Below are 21,215 nucleotides of genomic sequence, written 5' to 3' on the forward strand. Positions count from 1 at the left end.
TGCAGCTGAGGGGGGCACCTGTGAGCACCCCGAGACCCCAGGGACCCCCAGGGACACCCCGGGACTCCAGGGACCCCCAGGGACCCCCGGGAATCCCCAGGGACACCCCCAGGGACCCCCAGGAACCCCCAGGGACCCCCAGGGACACCCCCAGTGACACCCCTGGGTTTACTCCCCCAGGACCCACCCCTGAAACCACCGCCCCCAGTAACACCCTCCCAAAACAGATCCCCCCAGATTGGGGCCCTTCAGCTCCCCCCAACCCACCCCTCAAAAAACATGCCCCCCCCCCCCCCGACTGGCCCACTAAAAAAATGACACCCCAAACCTCTGCCCCAAGCCCACCCCCAAAGCCCCCCATAGATGTGGCACCCCCAAACCTGCCCCCCCCCAACCCTGTCAACCCCAAACTTGCTCCCCCACCTCCCCAGCCCCCCCAAACCTGCCCCCCAAACCTGCTCCCTCCAACCCCCCTGTGTCTCTCCAGGACCTGCCCCCAGCCCTGCAGGAGCTGCTGGGACTGGGGGGGCCCACCCCGGGCCCCCCCCCCGGAGCCGCTGCACCCCAAGAGCACCGGGGACCCCCCCCTTAATGTAGGGGTCCTCCCCCCTACACCTTAATTGGGGGGGGGGGGGGTGTTTCCCTTCCTGGATGCCTGGGGAGGGGGTTCAAAACGTCTTTGTGCTGCATTAAAGCTGTTGGTGCTGCCTGAGCCTGGGGGCTTTTGGGGGGCCCAGATACCTGGGTCCCCTCTGCACCCAGTACGGACACCCCCAAACCATTAGGAACGCCCCAAACCAGTATGAATGTCTCCAAACCAGTATGAACGCTCCCAAACGAGTATGGACACCCCCATGACACCCCCAAGCCACTATGAACGCCCCCAAACCAGTATGAACACCCCCAAACCAGTATGGACGTTGCCAGACCAGTATGAACAGCCCAAAACCAACAGGAATGCCCCCAAACCAATATGAATGACTCCAAAACATTATGAACGCCCTCAGGCTAGTATGAACGTCTCCAAACCAGTATGAACACTCGCAAACCAGTATAGACACCCATATGACACCCCCAAACCAGTACGAACAGCCCCAAACCAGTACAGACACCTCCAAATCAGTATGAATGTCCCCAAACCAGTATGAATGCCACCATACCAGTATAGATGCCCCCAGGCCGGTATGAATGCTCCCAAACCAGTATGAATAGCTCCAAACCAGTAATGGACACCGCCATATGAACACCCCCAAACCAGTATGAACACCCCCAAACCAGTATGAACATCCCCAAACCAGTATGAGCAGCCCAAAACCAGCATGAATGTCCTCAAACCAGTATGGACACCCTCAAACCAGTTCCCAAGGGGAGGGGGGGGCAGGGGGTGCCCAAGGGAGAAGATGGAAAGAAAAGGCAGAAGCTGCCCCCCCCACTCCCCCCTGCCCCTCAGCACCTCCAGCCCCCACCGCCCAGGCCACCCATCCCCCCTACTCCCCAGTCCCCCCCATGCCCCCCCAGGCCCCCCAGCCCTGTCCTTCCTGCCCCCAGGAGCCCAGGACTGGTCCCAGCTGCCCGGACGTGTCCCCACCAGCGGGGCAGGAGAACCTCCCTGACCTGCTGCCACCCCCCGGTCCCCAGGATCAGGGTGCCCAAGCAGGTTCCTGCCCGGGGGGGCCCTTGGGCTTGGGGGGTTCTTCCCCAGGGGCCCTTTCCTGCTGGGTGAGGAGCTCAGGGATGGGAGAGGTGAGGAGCTCAGGCTGCAGCTGCTGCAGAGGAGCAGAGTCCCACCCTGCTTGGAAAAGACCCTTCAGATCATTGAGTTTCTACCAACCACAACCCAACTACAACCCAACTACCAACCACAACCCAATGTGACCAAGTCCAAGCTTCACCCCCGGCAACCCCAGCAGCTCTGGGGTGGGTGGCACTTCCCGAGAAGGAAGGACCTCCTCTGTGTGTCTCTGCTCCTGCTTTGCCCCCAAACCCCCTCACCGAGCCCTGTCACCTCCGGGTTTGTGTCTTCATCAGGTTTTGCACCATCAACAAACCCACAGGATGGAAAGACTCGGCCCAGGGGCCAAGGTCTGACTCTTCTTCTGCCTCCATCCCCAGCAGTGACTGCAGCTTCACTGGCCTGTTTCCCAGTGTCCTGGTCCTGCTGGAGGGGCCTCAGAAAGTTTTCTCTTTCTGCTGAGTCTCCAGGAGGTTCATTTAGGCTCCAGGAGCTCCACTGAGGAGCCAGGACCTCGGCTGAGGCTCCAGGAGCTCCACTGAGGAGCCAGGACCTCGGCTGAGGCTCCAGGAGCTCCACTGAGGAGCCAGGACCTCGGCTGAGGCTCCAGGAGCTCCACTGAGGAGCCAGGACCTCGGCTGAGGCTCCAGGAGCTCCACTGAGGCTCAGACACAGACCTGATCCCTGCCCAACCCACCTTACAGGGGATTTTGTCTCCAGCTCCATTCCAGCCGTGGGTCCCATGCCTGGCCATGGATCCCACTGCTCCTCCCCATGAGGTGCCTTTGGCCAAGGCAGGTGGCCAAGCTCACCATCCTGGAGGACTCCAGCACCACGGGGGAGCTGGGGAAGAGCAGCAGCAGCCTCCAAGTTCCTGGCACACAAGGAAGGGGCCAGGAGGGAGGACATTTCACCTTCTGAGCCCAGAGGCCCCAGGGGCAGGTGGTGCTGGTCGATGCTCATTCCCTCTTGGCTTCTGCTGCTCTTCTCCCTTCAGGGATCCTCACTTGAGGATGATTGGAGCATCTTCATGGCAATGTCCCACTCGAGGGGGACCCGCACTCCCACACCTGGCTCCAGCTCAGGAGGTTCCATCGAGATTGGGCACCAGCCCATTCCTTGCCAGCAGGGCTGGTGCCAACCAGCAGGATGCTCAGGAAGGACCAGCTGCCTTCTCGTCATCCCTTGAAGACCTGAAGACATTTCTTCTTACTTGGCTTCTTTCTTCTTTGCTTTATGCAAAAAGTCTGAGTTGTCTCAGCAACAGGATGGGAACAACCAGTTTTGGGCCCAGATTTGGCAACATGGGCTGTATTTTCTTCCCTGTGAGGGTGGGGAGACCCTGGCCCAGGGTGCCCAGGGAAGCTGTGGCTGCCCCATCCCTGGCAGTGCTGAAGGGCAGGTTGGATGGGGCTTGGAGCAGCCTGGGCTGCTGGGAGGGTTGGAAGGAGATGGGTTTGAAGGTCCCTTCCACCCCAAACCAGTCTGGCATTCTATTCTACCAGTCAGACCATGAGAGCCAGACCTGCCTTGGTGGTCAGCACCAAGATGGGAGCAGGGTGGGCGCTCGGGAAGGGCAGATGGATCGTCCTGGTGCAGAACCAGCAGGGGCAGACATGGAATGAGCCAGGAAGAAGGACAACCCCAGCAAGAGCAAACAGGCCCACCTGGAGGGGGGGATATCCCAATGAATGATGTCACCAGACTGGACATTTCTCAACACCTTTTGCCCCTGAGGGACAGGAGCTCTTTGCCGGGCGTTATTTGGGAGCCACATCCTCCTTCTCAAACCCTCTCAAACCCTCCTCCCATCCATTCCTTGCTCCTGCCATGGCCACGTGGCACTGATGGGCAGACACGCTCTGGGCAACAAGGAATCTCCTCCAATGGTGCATCTTCTGATGCTGGACTTGCAGAAAACTTGGTTCAAGAACCAGATCCAGAACGGATGTGTGAACCTGCTGGTGAAGCCTGGAACTTCCAGCTCGGGGTCCTTCCTGTGCTGGGGGCTCCAGAACTGGGCCCAGGGCAGAGGGATCAAGTGAAACCAGTGCAGAGGTGGCTCAGGTCTGGAAGTTGTTTCACCCAAAGGAGGCAATGAGCAAAGAGAACCATGAAGTCACGCTGTGCTGTTCCCCCAGGGTGCAACCCGGGCTTTGCTCCTCCACTTGAGGTGCCTTCAGCTGGGAGAAGTCTGCTCTGCTGGGGGTGGAGTCGGTCAAGTGGCAGGAACCTTTGCTAACCACGACTCTTCCTGGCTGGGGAGCTCAGGCTCAGAAGCAGCAGCTCTTTGGCCTGGAGGTGACAGAAGTTCAAGGCAGCGACGTGTGAAGAAGTTCTCCCAAAGCCCCGTGGGGAGCAGTTATCAGCTGGGAGATCTCTGCACCAGCTGGAGCTAGAAAGGTCAAGGCCATTTCTGGCGGCTGCTCCTCCCCTGCCTCCAGGTTTGGTTACAGATGTTCTGAGAGCCCTGCACCCCCTTTGACGTGGCCACCTTTGCTCTGCTCCTCTGTGGGATGATTAACCTGCTCTGGGCTCTCAACTGTGTCCACTTGGTGCCCCAAGGATGGGCTCGGGCTGCCCCAAACTTGGGTTTCTTCATAGAAACATGGAACCCTGGAATGGTTTGGGTTGGAGGGACCCAGAAGATCATCCGGTCCCAGCCCCTGCACGGGCAGGGACACCTCCCACCATTCCAGGCTGCTCCAAGCCCCATCCAACCTGCCCTTCAGCACTGCCAGGGATGGGGCAGCCACAGCTTCCCTGGGCACCCTGGGCCAGGGCTCAGGTGACCTCTGTGCAGCAGGGAGCATGGACGGGTGACCGAGCAGGGGAGGAGGCACCAAACCCTGGATGGCAGGAGACCACCAGGAGACCCTGTGGCCCAGGTAGTCATTTGCAGGTAGAGAGGGTGGAAATGATGGTGCAGAGAATCCCAGAATCCCAGAACTCTCCTGGTTGGAAAAGACCCTTCACATTGAGTCCAGACATAACCCAACTTGACCAACCATTAACCCAGCTGGACCCAACTCTACCTAGTCCAGTGCTTAACCCATGTGCCTCCAGGGTCCCTTCATGTCCCCACGCCCCCCCCTTGGTGCCCCTGGGGCTGTCCTGGTGCAGCTCCAGCCCATCCCTTATCCCTGAGGCAGAAGAGCAGTGGGTGACACCAAGCCCGAGATGTTTATTCTTCCCTGGAGCCAACCCCACCTCACTGCTCGGGGCTGGGAGCAGAGCCCCCCATGCCCCTGGCTGTGCCCCCCATGTCCACATCAACGCTGCCCCACAGCTGGTGTCTCCAGGTCACACTTTCCACCCTGGGATGGAGATGTGGTTGCTCTGGGTGCTCCCATGGACATCCCCACTCGGTGCAGGTGCCAAGGGGGGTGACTGTCCCCGTGGCCTGGAGCTCCCACGAGGGCTGATGGTGGCGTACGTGGCACTGGGGGTCACCTCTGGCACCCCAGGCTTGGGGGGAAAGGAATCACAGAGTCATCAGGATTGGGAGGAACCTCTGGAGATCATCCAGTCCAGCCCCCCTGGAGAGCAGGGTCACCTCCAGCAGATCCCACAGGAACATGTCCAGATGGGCTGGGATGTCTCCAGAGATGGAGGCTCCACCACCTCCCTGCGCAGCCTGTCCCAGGGCTCTGGAACCCTTCAAGCCAACAAGTTCCTCCTCATCTTCAGGTAGAACCTCCTGAGCTCCAGTTTGTCCCATTTCCCCTTTTCCTGTCCCTGGACACTGCTGAGAAGAGCCTGGTCCCACCCTCCTGATGATCCCTGGAGATACTGATCAGCCTGAGATGAGCAGCCACCTTGAAGACCATCTAGAGCATCATCCAGGTGGTCTTTAAGGTCTCTTCCAACCCAAACCATTCCCAGATCTGAAGACCACCCAGTTCCAACCCCCTGCATGGGCAGGGACACCTCCCCCCAGCCCAGGCTGCTCCCAGCCCCATCCAACCTGCCCTTCAACACTTCCTAGTGGTTTCCACCTCTCCCCGTGCTCAGCCCCTGGGCCTCAGCAGCATCTCCAGGTGTCTTGGGCACCTCCAGGGACAGAGATCCCAGCACCTCCCCAGGCAGCCCGTGCCGGGGTTAGTGACCCTTTTGGGAAGAAGTCCCTCCTCATTCCCAGTCTGAAGCTGCCCTGCAGCAACTGGAGCCCCAGAGCAGCGCGGGGGGCTCCTGGTGGGCAGAGTGACCCCCCAGCAGCCGCCGGGCAGCAAAGGGACCCCCGGGGGCTTGGGATGCTCCGGGGGCCCCTCGGGGCAGGGCAGAAGGAGCTGGGGGGGCTCGGCAGGGTGGGGGGCCCAGGGGCAGGAGGGGCTTTGCCGGGGGGGATGTTCCCTTCCCCAGGGCCAGGCCAGCAGGGCTGGGGGGCTGGGGGGCTGCGGTGGGACCCGCCCCGGGCTCAGCCCTGCCCCTGGGAAGGGCTGCACCGGCCGCAGCCCCAGCCCGGCCCCCGCAGCTCCTGCAAGGGGACGTCTGGAGCAGAGCGGGGTTCCCCAGCCCCCCCAAAGATGCTGGGGCAGGGGCACTGGGCCAGGCTGGCTCCTGCTGGGCTTCTGCTGCTGCTGCTGGGTGAGCGGGGCAGGGCTTGGCCCTGGCTGGGGGGTTCTGGGGAGGGGTCCCTCCAGCTCCAGCTGGGAGCAAGGGCTGCGTTTGGCCAGGACCTCGGGGGGGTGTTGGGATGGAGGGTGGGACTCGGGGGGTGCTGGAGGCTTTAGGGAGCTGAGGGCGCCCACCTGGAGCAGCAAAGCCCCCAGAATGGGCTGGGGGGTTGTCAGGGACACCTCCCACCAGCCCAGGCTGCTCCAAGCCCCATCCAACCTGCCCTTCAACACTGCCAGGGATGGGGCAGCCACAGCTTCCCTGGGCACCCTGGGCCAGGGTCTCCCCACCCTGAGAGAGAAGAATTTCCTCCTGCTGTCTGGATGGGTGGGATGGTGGTCACCCAGCAAGGACCCGGTGGTGGGGAGCTGGGCTGGGGCACATGGGGGTGGGGGGTCCCTGCCCCTCTCCCCAGAGCCCTCTCTGCCCCACGGTGCAGGTGCTGGTGTGACCACCCAGGACATCTGCAGCTCCCCAGGGGATGGTGAGTCCAGGGATGGGTGGAGAAAAGGGAGGTGTGTGGGGAGGGAGATGAGCAACGAGAGGGACTTTGTTCCCTAGGGACAAACCCTGGAGGGAGAGACTCTTCCCTTCCTGATCCAGGGACTTTTGTGGCCTGTGACCAGTAACAGTGTCCTGGGGCTTCCCTGGGCCCTCTCTCCAGGTCACCTCCCAGCTCCTGAGCTCTCCCTGAGCTCCTCCAAGCCTGAGGAGGGGGGATCCGTTGTGCTTCACTGCCTCATTGTTGGGCAATTCCCTGCCACACGAGTTGTCCTCTGCAAGGACGAGGTGGAGCAGCAGAGCCTGAAAGCCACAAAGGGGCAGCAGAACCTCTTTGTCCTGCAAAATGTCACCGTGGGGAGCACGGGGCTGTACAGATGTGGGTACCAGCACAAGGACGACAGGAACTGGGTGAGCAGCTCTGCCCTCAGTGCCGCCCAACGCCTGCTGGTCACCGGTGAGATGTGGCCCTGGGGCAACAGCCCAAGGGCTCCAGAGCCCCAGGGGACAAGTGGGGACCCCGCCTGGGTGGGTGGGAGGGATGCTGGGGGTCAGGGGGAGGTTCAGACCATTCTTTGCCCCCCAAGTCCCCTCCCCAGGTCCCAGTGAAGTGTCCTGCTCCTCTCCTGCCCCAGTCCCATGGGAAGGGGATGGTGGTGGGGCTGGGTCTCATCCTGACCCCGGCTGGGCACAGCCCTGGGTCACTGACCACCAGGATGGGGGATGAGGGGGTCCCTGGGGATCCTCCGTCTGGGCAGTCCCTGGGACAGCTGGAAACTTCCACCCTGTTCCTTCTTCCTCCCAGGCAGAGGTTCCAGCTCCCAGGCAGGGCCACCAACCTCAGGTGAGTGATTCCCCCACCCAGTGCACCCCAGCATGGGCTGAGGGACAGGGGGCTGCCCACACCAAGACACGGGGAGGTTCATCCAAGGGGACCTAAGACCATGTCCTGCTCTCTGCTTCCTTTCTCCAGGAAGGCTGGGGACATTTACTCTGGATATTAGGAAGAATGCCTTCACCCAAAGGGTTGTCCAGCACAGGCTGCCCAGGGAGGTGGTGGAGTCACCACCCCTGGGTGTGTGGAAGTCATGTAGATGTGGTGCTGAGGGACACGGTTTAGTGGTGGACTTGGTAGAGTTGGGTTATGGTTGGTAGAGTTGGGTTATGGTTGATCAAGTTGGGTTGTGGTCAGACTTGATGATCTTAAAGGTCTTTTCCAACCAGAATGATTCCAGGGTTCTATGACTCCATGACCCCCCCTCTCCCCCGACCCCTTCTGTCTCCCCCAGCTCCTCCTCCCCAACCCTTCCCCAGAGGCATCGTGCTGGGAGTGGTGGTCGCCTCCCTGCTCCTCCTGGCTGCAGGCAGCTCCTGCGCCGTCAGGAAAGGTGAGACTGAGCTGAGACCTGGGGGGACTGGGCCTGAAACCCCCCCCAGGTGGCTTCAGGGTGGCTGGTTCCTCAGCCTCCTTCCATGGAAGTCCCTCAAGACCTTCCCTTCTCAGCTGGGGGAGTCAAGGTGCTGAGATGGGGAAGCCTGGAGGGGAGGAAGAGCCCAAGTGCATCCCTGCCCCAGGCAGGCGTTGGCTCCTGGCCCTCGGGGAGTCTCCCGGATGGTCCCAGTGGAGCTCCCAGGGCTCCTCCACCCTTGGGTTGTCCACAGCTGCTGGGAGCTGGGATGGATGGTTGGGCTGGAAAACTGGCCCCCTGAGCATGGGTGCAGCCCATCCTCTGCAGGACATGGAGAGCTGAGAGGTGACCTGGTCTCTCCCTGCCCTTCCCTTGCAGGACTCTGTGGAGACAGATGCCAGAGGTGAGGAGCAACCCCTCCTGGCTGGGGGGCCGGGGCAGGGGGTGGAGATGGGACACCCTGGGGTGTTCCTTGGCCATGGGGAGCAGGCTCTGTGGCCACAGGGGGGTTCCCCAGGCTGTGGGTTGGGCTTTCCCAGGGCTGCACCCCAAGGTTGGACAGCAGCAACCATGGGAAGGGCCCAAATGGCCCCATCACAGCCCGACCCCCCAAAACCACCTCCCCCACCTCCTCCCCAGGCAGCACCAGGTTCCCAGTCAAGAGGCACAAGCGACGGAATCCGATGAGCTCCAGTGTGAGTCCCAGCTCCTCCTGCTCCACCACGGGAGCCTTGGGCCTCCTCACTCCAAAGGTCCAATCTGGGACCCAGACGATGCATCTTGGGACAAAACGGGCAGATCGAGGCTCAAAATGGACAAACTTAGGATCAAAACAGGCAATTTCAGGGTCAAAGTGGACAATTTTGGGAGTCAAAGGTGGAATTTGGGTGTAAAAATGGGCAACTTGTGGTGAACAGGCTGTTTCAGGGTCAAAATGGATGTTCTGGGGGTCAAAAGGGTCAATTTGGGAGTGAAACGGGCAATTTTGGGGTAAAATGGGCAAAGTTTTGAATCAAAATGGACAAATTTAGGGTCAAGAAAAGCAAATTCAGGGTCAAAAGGGATGATTTGGATGGTTAAAAAAAGCATGTTGGGACCTGAAAGAGCCCCTTGGGGTAAAATGGGTTATGTGGGGGGGGTCACAATGTGCAACTTTGGGTCAAAATAGGCTTTTGAGGGTCAAAATTGATGTTCTGAGGGTCAAAATGGCAAATTTGGGAGTTAAATGGGAAATTTTGGGGTTAAAATGGGCAACTTTGGGTCAAAATAGGTTATTTGAGGGTCCAAGTGGGCAATGTGGGGGGTGCTGATCCCTGGAAGCTGCTGTCCTGAGGCACAGGGGGGTCTGATTCCCCTTTCCCTCCCCCAAGAAGACCCCAGGGCTGACCATGTGTTTCTTGCCCCCAGACTCCACCCTCAGGCATGTTGGACGGACCAGGGTGAGTGGTGTCCCAGCTCTGGGGCCAGGCAGGGGTGGGAGCCCTAGGGGTGGGACGTGCTGGTGGGGTCTGCACCTGGGGCTTGGGCTGGGGACCCCACAGGGCCTTTCCCATCCAGAACTCAAGACATTTCTGTCTGTGCCCACCTTCCCATGTCCCTCCTCACCCCGTGCCCCTTTCTGCTTCTCAAGGATGACGTTTCTCCAACAAGAAGATGGTTTTTTTACCCCCAAAACCTGTTATTTTCTCTCCATCCTCTGCCAAAACGTTTGCTCACCAACCTGGGCAGGTCTTTGCTGCTGGTGACAACATTGCAAGATTTACTCTCACTAACTGAGAAAATCTTATGTGAGGGTGGGGAGACCCTGGCCCAGGCTGCCCAGGGAAGCTGTGGCTGCCCCATCCCTGGCAGTGTTGAAGGGCAGGTTGGATGGGGCTTGGAGCAGCCTGGGCTGGTGGGAGGTGTCCCTGCCCATGCAGGGGTGGCACTGGGTGGTCTTCAGATCTGGGAATGGTTTGGGTTGGAAGAGACCTTAAAGACCACCTGGATGATGCTCTAGATGGTCTTCAAGGTGGCTGCTCATCTCAGGCTGATCAGTATCTCCAGGGATCGTCAGGAGGGTGAGACCAGGCTTTTCTCAGCAGTGTCCAGGGACAGGAAAAGGGGAAATGGGGCAAATTGGAGCTCAGGATTTTCCACCTGAAAATGAGGAGGAACTTGTTGGCTTGAAGGGTTCCAGAGCCCTGGGACAGGCTGCCCAGGGAGGTGGTGGAGCCTCCATCTCTGGAGACATCCCAGCCCATCTGGACATGTTCCTGTGGGACCTGCTGGGGGTGACCCTGCTCTCCAGGGGGGCTGGACTGGATGATCTCCAGAGGTTCCTCCCAAACCTGATGACTCTGTGATTCCTTTCCCCCCAAGCCTGGGGTGCCAGAGGTGACCCCCAGTGCCACGTACGCCACCATCAGCCCTCGTGGGAGCTCCAGGCCACGGGGACAGTCACCCCCCTTGGCACCTGCACCGAGTGGGGATGTCCATGGGAGCACCCAGAGCAACCACATCTCCATCCCAGGGTGGAAAGTGTGACCTGGAGACACCAGCTGTGGGGCAGCGTTGATATGGACATGGGGGGCACAGACAGGGGCATGGGGGGCTCTGCTCCCAGCCCCGAGCAGTGAGGTGGGGTTGGCTCCAGGGAAGAATAAACATCTCGGGCTTGGTGTCACCCACTGCTCTTCTGCCTCAGGGATAAGGGATGGGCTGGAGCTGCACCAGGACAGCCCCAGGGGCACCAAGGGGGGGCGTGGGGACATGAAGGGACCCTGGAGGCACATGGGTTAAGCACTGGACTAGGTAGAGTTGGGTCCAGCTGGGTTAATGGTTGGTCAAGTTGGGTTATGTCTGGACTCAATGTGAAGGGTCTTTTCCAACCAGGAGAGTTCTGGGATTCTGGGATTCTCTGCACCATCATTTCCACCCTCTCTACCTGCAAATGACTACCTGGGCCACAGGGTCTCCTGGTGGTCTCCTGCCATCCAGGGTTTGGTGCCTCCTCCCCTGCTCGGTCACCCGTCCATGCTCCCTGCTGCACAGAGGTCACCTGAGCCCTGGCCCAGGCTGCCCAGGGAAGCTGTGGCTGCCCCATCCCTGGCAGTGCTGAAGGGCAGGTTGGATGGGGCTTGGAGCAGCCTGGAATGGTGGGAGGTGTCCCTGCCCATGCAGGGGCTGGGACTGGATGATCTTCTGGGTCCCTCCAACCCAAACCATTCCAGGGTTCCATGTTTCTATGAAGAAACCCAAGTTTGGGGCAGCCCGAGCCCATCCTTGGGGCACCAAGTGGACACAGTTGAGAGCCCAGAGCAGGTTAATCATCCCACAGAGGAGCAGAGCAAAGGTGGCCACGTCAAAGGGGGTGCAGGGCTCTCAGAAGATCTGTAACCAAACCTGGAGGCAGGGGAGGAGCAGCCGCCAGAAATGGCCTTGACCTTTCTAGCTCCAGCTGGTGCAGAGATCTCCCAGCTGATAACTGCTCCCCACGGGGCTTTGGGAGAACTTCTTCACACGTCGCTGCCTTGAACTTGTGTCACCTCCAGGCCAAAGAGCTGCTGCTTCTGAGCCTGAGCTCCCCAGCCAGGAAGAGTCGTGGTTAGCAAAGGTTCCTGCCACTTGACCAACTCCACCCCCAGCAGAGCAGACTTCTCCCAGCTGAAGGCACCTCAAGTGGAGGAGCAAAGCCCGGGTTGCACCCTGGGGGAACAGCACAGCCTGACTTCATGGTTCTCTTTGCTCATTGCCTCCTTTGGGTGAAACAACTTCCAGACCTGAGCCACCTCTGCACTGGTTTCACTTGATCCCTCTGCCCTGGGCCCAGTTCTGGAGCCCCCAGCACAGGAAGGACCCTGAGCTGGAAGTTCCAGGCTTCACCAGCAGGTTCACACATCCGTTCTGGACCTGGTTCTTGAACCAAGTTTTCTGCAAGTCCAGCATCAGAAGATGCACCATTGGAGGAGATTCCTTGTTGCCCAGAGCGTGTCTGCCCATCAGTGCCACGTGGCCATGGCAGGAGCAAGGAATGGATGGGAGGAGGGTTTGAGAGGGTTTGAGAAGGAGGATGTGGCTCCCAAATAACGCCCGGCAAAGAGCTCCTGTCCCTCAGGGGCAAAAGGTGTTGAGAAATGTCCAGTCTGGTGACATCATTCATTGGGATCTCCCCCGCTCCGGGTGGGCCTGTTTGCTCTTGCTGGGGTTGTCCTTCTTCCTGGCTCATTCCATGTCTGCCCCTGCTGGTTCTGCACCAGGACGATCCATCTGCCCTTCCCGAGCGCCCACCCTGCTCCCATCTTGGTGCTGACCACCAAGGCAGGTCTGGCTCTCATGGTCTGACTGGTAGAATAGAATGCCAGACTGGTTTGGGGTGGAAGGGACCTTCAAACCCATCTCCTTCCAACCCTCCCACCAGCCCAGGCTGCTCCCAGCCCCATCCAACCTGCCCTTCAGCACTGCCAGGGATGGGGCAGCCACAGCTTCCCTGGGCACCCTGGGCCAGGCTCTCCCCACCCTCACAGGGAAGAAAATACAGCCCATGTTGCCAAATCTGGGCCCAAAACTGGTTGTTCCCATCCTGTTGCTGAGACAACTCAGACTTCTTGCATAAAGCAAAGAAGAAAGAAGCCAAGTAAGAAGAAATGTCTTCAGGTCTTCGAGGGATGACGAGAAGGCAGCTGGTCCTTCCTGAGCATCCTGCTGGTTGGCACCAGCCCTGCTGGCAAGGAATGGGCTGGTGCCCAATCTCGATGGAACCTCCTGAGCTGGAGCCAGGTGTGGGAGTGCGGGTCCCCCTCGAGTGGGACATTGCCATGAAGATGCTCCAATCATCCTCAAGTGAGGATCCCTGAAGGGAGAAGAGCAGCAGAAGCCAAGAGGGAATGAGCATCGACCAGCACCACCTGCCCCTGGGGCCTGTGGGCTCAGAAGGTGAAATGTCCTCCCTCCTGGCCCCTTCCTTGTGTGCCAGGAACTTGGAGGCTGCTGCTGCTCTTCCCCAGCTCCCCCGTGGTGCTGGAGTCCTCCAGGATGGTGAGCTTGGCCACCTGCCTTGGCCAAAGGCACCTCATGGGGAGGAGCAGTGGGATCCATGGCCAGGCATGGGACCCACGGCTGGAATGGAGCTGGAGACAAAATCCCCTGTAAGGTGGGTTGGGCAGGGATCAGGTCTGTGTCTGAGCCTCAGTGGAGCTCCTGGAGCCTCAGCCGAGGTCCTGGCTCCTCAGTGGAGCTCCTGGAGCCTCAGCCGAGGTCCTGGCTCCTCAGTGGAGCTCCTGGAGCCTAAATGAACCTCCTGGAGACTCAGCAGAAAGAGAAAACTTTCTGAGGCCCCTCCAGCAGGACCAGGACACTGGGAAACAGGGCAGTGAAGCTGCAGTCGCTGCTGGGGATGGAGGCAGAAGAAGAGTCAGACCTTGGCCCCTGGGCCGAGTCTTTCCATCCTGTGGGTTTGTTGATGGTGCAAAACCTGATGAAGACACAAACCCGGAGGTGACAGGGCTCGGTGAGGGGGTTTGTGGGCAAAGCAGGAGCAGAGACACACAGAGGAGGTCCTTCCTTCTCGGGAAGTGCCACCCACCCCAGAGCTGCTGGGGTTGCCGGGGGTGAAGCTTGGACTCGGTCACGTTGGGTTGTGGTTGGTAGTTGGGTTGTAGTTGGGTTGTGGTTGGTAGAGACTCAATGATCTGAAGGGTCTTTTCCAAGCAGGGTGGGACTCTGCTCCTCTGCAGCAGCTGCAGCCTGAGCTCCTCACCTCTCCCATCCCTGAGCTCCTCACCCAGCAGGAAAGGGCCCCTGGGGAAGAACCCCCCAAGCCCAAGGGCCCCCCCGGGCAGGAACCTGCTTGGGGACCCTGATCCTGGGGACCGGGGGGTGGCAGCAGGTCAGGGAGGTTCTCCTGCCCCGCTGGTGGGGACACGTCCGGGCAGCTGGGACCAGTCCTGGGCTCCTGGGGGCAGGAAGGACAGGGCTGGGGGGCCCGGGGGGCTGGGGGGGGCATGGGGGGGACTGGGGAGTAGGGGGGATGGGTGGCCTGGGCGGTGGGGGCTGGAGGTGCTGAGGGGCAGGGGGGGGGGTGGGGGTGGGGGGGGCAGCTTCTGCCTTTTCTTTCCATCTTCTCCCTTGGGCACCCCCTGCCCCCCCCTCCCCTTGGGAACTGGTTTGGGGGTGTTCCTACTGGTTTGAGGACATTCATGCTGGTTTTGGGCTGTTCATACTGGTTTGGGGGTTTCCATACTGGTTTGGGAGCATTCATACTGGTTTGGGGGTGTTCATACTGGTTTGGGGTTGTCCATACTGGTTTGGAGGTGTTCATACTGGTTTGGGGGCGTTCATACTGGTTTGAGGGCGTTCATACTGGTTTGGAGACATTCATACTCGGTTGAGGGTGTCCATACTGGTTTGAGGGTGTCCATACTGGGTGCAGAGGGGACCCAGGTATCTGGGCCCCCCAAAAGCCCCCAGGCTCAGGCAGCACCAACAGCTTTAATGTAGCACAAAGATGTTTTGAACCCCCTCCCCAGGCATCCAGGAAGGGAAACACCCCCCCCCCCCCCAAATTAAGGTGTAGGGGGGAGTACCCCTACATTAAGGGGGGGGGTCCCCGGTGCTCTTGGGGTGCAGCGGCTCCGGGGGGTTCTGGGGTGGGCCCCCCAGTCCCAGCAGCTCCTGCAGGGCTGGGGGCAAGTCCTGGAGAGACACAGGGGGTGTTGGAGGGAGCAGGTTTGGGGGGCAGGTTTGGGGGGGCTGGGGAGGTGGGGGGAGCAAGTTTGGGGTTGACAGGGTTGGGGGGGGCAGGTTTGGGGCTGAGCACCGTGTCCTGGTGCCTGGGGTTGTTCCTCTCCTGGGCAGCACTTCCCGTTTCCCCCTTTGGAATTCCAAGGAGTTCCTCTCTGCCTGTTTTTCCAGCCTGGCGAGGTCCCTCTGGATGGCACATCCATGACCCTGCCCCATCCTTGAGGTCACGAATGAAGATGTTGACCAGGACTAGATGCAGTACTGACCCCTGGGCTCCACCTGTCCTGTCAGGGTTTAGGATGGCAGAGCAGAGTCCAAATTTGATTGCAAATTATATTAATGAGGAATTGGGCTAAAGGACAGAAATAAAATGTCACCGTATCTACAGCACCGAAGTCAATAACAGAAGCACCAGAGCAACTACTTATTAAATAGCATCTCCTAGATCTAAAACCATAACCAAAGCAATATTTCAAAGCAATATGTTAAAGCTGTTGTTTAAATCTGGGTTCAATATTAATTAAGGATTGGTGTCACCTACCCTACCCAGCGACCATGGGGAGCAACTTCTCTCTCAGCCTCTGAGGAGTCACCACTTGAGGGGGGAAAATCCCACACATTCCTTGGGGAAATGTGCAGGAATCTCACCCACTCGAGAACAGGCCTGGGCTGAAGAGAACAGAGTCGTCAGGGTTGGGAGGAACCTCTGGAGACCATCCAGTCCAACCCCTGTAGAGCAGGGTCACCTCCAGCAGATCCCACATGTCCAGATGGGTTTGGGATGTCTCCAGAGATGGAGACCTCACAAATGGACTCTCAGTCACTCATTGCTGAGCCAAACCTCCCCTCCTTCCTCAGGGATCCTTTCTGCTTAAGCAAAACTCTTGTACCTCACAAAATCACCAACTCTTGACCAGGCCTGTATCCATGGGATGGGCCTGTATCCATGAGTAGGGATATTTCATGAAATAAAGAAAGTAATAATAAAAACTCTTTGTTTCAGAGCCACCTGTGCCTTTGCCTCCCTGCAATCAAGGCCTCCAATTATCTGCTCTAACAAGCACCTGCAGAGGCTTTGTCAGTAATGACCCTCAGTGGGGCCAATCACTGCTTCAAGGTGCTTTCTGTTTTGCTTCTGGTTTCTCGAGGAGTTTGTTCATTCATCTCTCAGCTCCTGATGATAAAGGACTCAGCACCAAATTCATTCTGGGGCTCATTAAAATACAAAGAGCCCTAATGAGCTCTGGCTCTTCCCATCATTATCTTCAGGTTTTCAAGACTTGTAGAGCCAGGCTGCTTCCCATGCTGCAGTTAAGGAGGAACCTTTCATCCTGTGCCTGCTGAAAATGGCTTGTGGGCTGTTCTTTATTTTAAAGGGTTGCTTTTGTGACAGTTTAGAGGAGCAATGACAGGAACTCAATGAGAAACAAAAAATTAACAATGAGATCAAGCCAACCCGGTCATGCTTGAGCTATTTTCTGCAATTAATGTTAAACAAATGCAACCAAAAACCATCAAAACCCCATTTTAAAAGTTTATGTTCAGGTCTGCTACTTGAAAGAAGCTGTTCATCATTTGTTTGGTTGAATCACCTTTGGCTCATGGTCATTTTTAGTGCTAAGAATCGTGTGACTCCCAGACAGGAGCTTCCCTGTAGGTGCAGTTTCCTTGCAAAAACCAGAGCCCTGTGAGCAGCCACTGCTGCCCGAGGGTCTCTCCTAGTGCGGAACCAGCCCCACGGGCTGCTCAGCGCGCAGGGGGCCTGGTGGGCACTTGGCAGTGCAGAAGTGTCCAGCAGCCAGTTGGAGGTGGCCAGTTGTCCTAGACCCTCTTCAAGAGGCCTGGACAGCAGGTAAAGCCTTGGAGGTCCAACACTATTTGGACAACCTTGCTCCTCACTTCTCCAGCCCAAACATTCATCAACCACCGGGGGCTTGCGCTGTTTTTCCTCCCATCAGACTTCTCCACCAAATCTGCAGCTGGGTGGGACAGTGTGAGCCAGCAGAGTGTCCTGGCAGCCAGGAGGGCCAACCAAGTACTGGGGTGCATCAAGCATGGCATCGCCAGCTGGTTGAGGGATGATTGTCCCACTTTACCCTGCACTGGTGCAGCACCATCTTGAGTCCCGGGTGCAGGTTCGGGTGCCACAGCACAAAGAGGATATAAAGCTACTGGAGGGTAGAGGTACTGGTACTGGTAGAGGTACTGGTCCAGAGGAGGCCACGGGGTTGGTGACGGGTTTAGAGGAGAAGCCATATGAGGAGCAGCTGGAGGCACTTGGTCTGTTCAGCCTGGAGGAGACTGAGGGGAGACCTCATGGCAGCTCCTGCTTCCTCATTAGGGAAGGAAGGGGAGGAGGCACCGACCTCTTCTCTCTGGTGACCAACAACAGGACCTGAGGGAACGGGAGGAAGATGAGCAGGCTGCCTAGTCCTTGGATCATCTTTATGGCCTTTCTCTGGACCCTCTCCAGCCACTTCTTTTCTGCACAGTGAGGACCAAAACTGAACACAGTATTCCAGGGGTGGCCTGATGTGCTGGTTTTGGCTTGGATGGAGCTACTTTTCTGCACAGCAACTGGTGTGAGGCCATGTTTGGGTTTGTGCTGAGACCAATGCTGGCAACACCGGGATGATTTAGTTGCTTCCAAGCCATAATGACATGAAGCCAAGACTTGTTCAGCTTCTCACACTGCCCCTCTCCTGCTAGCTGCTTCTCCACCAGAAGCTGGGGGAGACAAAGTCAGGACAGGTGACCTAAACTGGCCAAGGGGACACTCAATAGCACAGGACATCATGCCTAGTGTATAGGGTGAGGGGAGTTATCATGGGGGGGGAATCACGGGAAGACATGATTGTTGCTCAGGGACTGGTTGAGCGTTGGTCAGATGACATTGAGCAATGGCATTATTTGGGTTTTTTGCACTGTTTTGGGGGTTTGTTTTGTTTGGGTTTGATTTTCTTTTCTTTATCTTTATAATTTCAATATTTATTTTTAAATAAATAGTATATACATATAGATTTTAATTCTTTATTCTATTACATGTCAATCATTACACTTTTCTTAACTCAACCCACAAATTTTCTTACCATTTTCCTCCAGTTCTGTCCCCCACCCCACTGGTGGGGGTTAGGAATAGAGAAGAGCTGTGTGGTGCTTAGTTGCTGGCTGGGGTTAAACCATGACAGACTCTTCTTGGTACCCAACATGGGGCACAAAGGGCTGAGATAATGACAGATCTGAATGGAGTGTGTTAAAACAAATTTGTTGTAAGTATTAATTGTACTGATTTAATAGTGACTGGTCACAATGTTGATTGGTTTGCTTTCAGAGCTGCTATTAGAGCTGTGGGATGTAACACCTTCCTTGCTCCAGACACCATAATAAGAAATGGACATAAAAATCAGCTCATTTAGCAAAAGAGGAAGAAGCAGGGTCATCACAAGAACAGGAGGAAGAGGCAGAACAAGAGACGACCACTCAGTCTCTTTCCGTGAGTGACCTGCAAGATATGGGGAGACATTTCAGCAATCATCCAGCTGAGCACATTATCACCTGCCTGCTCCAATGCTGGGATAAGGGGGCCAGAAGCCTGGAATTCAACAGCTGGGAAGCCAAGCAGATGGGTTCATTTTCTAGGGAAGAGGGTACCGACAAGGTGATTGGAGGAGAGACACAAGCCCTTTGCTTCTGGAAGCCCCGCCTGTCCCGTGTGACTCAGAGGTATCTATCCCTTCAAGCAAGACGTTCTATGTCAGCAAGACAAGTGGACGACTATGCAGAGAGGTACCTGGTACCTGAGGGAATGAGCTGTGCTAGAGATGACTAATCGTGATGAGGACAATGAGCAGTTACCCACAGATCCAGAGGAAGCCCAATGCACACAACCCACATGGTGGAAAAGCACCTGGAGTGCACCATCATCACCTGCCAACTCATTAGCAGGGGTGAACTGGAGAGATAAAGAGGCACCAAGTGTGGATGATAGACTCAGGGAACCAAAGAATTGTTTCAGTTGGAAAAGACCTTTAAGATCGAGTCCAATCATTAACCCAGCACTGCCAAGGCCACCAGGAAACCATGTCCCTCAGCACCACATCAACACATCTTTTAAATCCCTCCAGGGATGGTGACTCCACCACTGCCCTGGGCAGCCTGGGCCAGGGTCTGACAACCCTGTCAGTAAAGAATTTGTTCCTAATATCCAATCTAAACCTCCTCTGCACAACTTGAGTTCGTTTCCTCTTGTCCTATCCCTTGTTACTGGGGAGAAAAGAACAACACCCACCTCACAATAGACCCTCCTTTCAGGTAGTTGCAGAGAGCAAGAAGGTCTCCCCTCAGCCTCCTTTTCTCCAGGATTAACACCCCCAGTTGCCTCAGACCCATTGAACCAGCTCAGGATACATTTTTAATCTTATTTTAGCCCAAAAGAATATGAAACGTTGACATGGGTTTCCAGATATGGAGCAGCTTTGCACCATGTCTGCTCAAAGAGGAGAAACATCTCAGCCTGAAGCTGGAAATGGGAGAAGCTGTGGGGGGGGTGACAATATTCTTCCCATCACCAGACTGCAGGTTGTGGCCCTGCAGTTCTTAAGGGGAGCCCATAAGAAACATGGGAACAAACTTCTTAGCAGGGCCTGCAGCAATGGGACAAGTAGTGGTGGCTTTGAACTAAAAGAGGGATACAAGACAGATACAAGGAAGGCATTTTTTACAACAGGGTGGTGAGACAGTGGCAGAGATTGCCCAGAGAGGTGGTAGAAGCCCCATGCCCAAAAAGACTCAAGGCCATGTGGGAGGGATCTCTGAGCAACCTGAGCTAGTTGAAGATGTCCCTGTTTATTGCAGAGGGGTTGGACTAGAAGACCTTTAAAGGTCCCGTCCAACCCAAACCATTCTGTGATTCTAATATTTGAAAGGAATAGAATAGAACAGAACAGAATAACAGGAAAAGGTTGTGAGGTGATGGAATGTTGATCTGCAGAGCGACCTGGACAGACCGGGTCGATGGACTGAGGACAATTGTATTATGACATGAAAATGTAAAGGACCTGGGGGTGCTGGTTGACAGAGGCTGAACATGAGCCAGTGTGTACTCAGGTGGCCAAGAAGGCAAATGTCATCCTGGCTTGTATCAGCCATAGTATGGCCAGCAGAACTAGGGCAGGGATCATCCCCCCTGTGCTCAGCAGGTGAATCTGCACCTCAAATCCTGGGGTCAGTTCTGGGCCCCTCACAAAAAGGACATGGAGGGGCTGGAGCACTAGAAGTATCTGGAGAACTTCTGAGGAGCAGCTGAGGGAGTTGGGGGTGTTCAGCCTGGAAAAAAGGAGGCTGAGGGGAGGCCTTCTCACTCTTGTAGCTACCTGAAAGGAAGCTGGAGAGTGGGTGGTCATCTCCTCCCAAAATGAGAGCAAATGGCCTCCAGTTGTGCCATGGTAGGTTTAGATTGGTTATTAGGAAAAAACTGTTCACTGAAAGGGTTGTCAGGCACTGGAACGGGTTTCCCAAGACAGTGGTGGAGTCATCATCCCTGGTGTTGTTTAAAAGTGTGTTGGTATCGTGCAGAAGTGCATAGTTTAGTGGTGGACATGGCAGAGTTAGGTTAACGGTTGGACTTGATGATCTTAAAGGTCTTTTCAACCCAAAGAGTTTTATGATTCTGTGAGTCCATGATTAAGCTAAACCCAGACTGAACTGGCTGATTTCCTGCTTCCCTGGAGTTTGGTTGTTTCCCCCCCCCCTTGCACAAGTTGAGCGTTTTCCCTTTGAGCAGCTAAACCTCATTTCTCAGCTTCTCCACCTGTCATCACCCTGGAGGTTGCTCCTCGGGCTCATGTCCACGATTCTCAGAGTCTTTCTAAAATTTCCCCTGGTGCCTCGGGCGCCCAGGGAGGAGCAGTGGCAGCACCAGCATCCCCACCTTCCCTCCTGAGGCTGATTTACTGCCTCATAACCATTTGAGAGAGGCAGAGCTGTGTCCAGACAACTGTATCCAGGTGGTTTCCAGGGGAAGGACAGAGAAGAAAAGAGGTCACTGCTGCCTCCTGCAGTATCAGGAGTGTGCTCCTGCCTGTTTGCTCCTGACAGCTAAATCCCTTCTGGCATGCCTGGAACTGCTGAGATAGAGCACAGACACCACCAGCAGCAGCTGCCCAGCTCAACTGGGCTGCCTGGAACCAGCTTCCTTCATCTTGGAGAAACGTGCCCATCAGCCCAAGACTGGATGA

The 21,215-nt window shown here is 57.0% G+C and overlaps 1 protein-coding gene across 1 annotated transcript; it reads left to right on the top strand.

Annotated features, from left to right (window-relative positions):
• The first annotated feature begins 3,579 nt into the window (after positions 1 to 3,579).
• On the top strand, positions 3,580 to 10,785 carry LOC127396177 (uncharacterized). Its single transcript, XM_051643782.1, has 10 exons — positions 3,580 to 3,682; positions 6,789 to 6,833; positions 7,014 to 7,261; positions 7,656 to 7,694; positions 8,140 to 8,238; positions 8,638 to 8,662; positions 8,899 to 8,954; positions 9,667 to 9,698; positions 9,890 to 9,965; positions 10,621 to 10,785. Exons 1-10 carry the CDS (start codon positions 3,580 to 3,582, stop codon positions 10,783 to 10,785), a joined length of 888 nt encoding a protein of 295 aa, XP_051499742.1.
• Positions 10,786 to 21,215: the final 10,430 nt, after the last annotated feature.

The sequence above is a fragment of the Apus apus genome, unplaced genomic scaffold (assembly GCF_020740795.1).
Source record: "Apus apus isolate bApuApu2 unplaced genomic scaffold, bApuApu2.pri.cur manual_scaffold_30_ctg1, whole genome shotgun sequence".
In the NCBI taxonomy this organism is placed as follows: Eukaryota; Metazoa; Chordata; class Aves; order Apodiformes; family Apodidae; genus Apus; species Apus apus.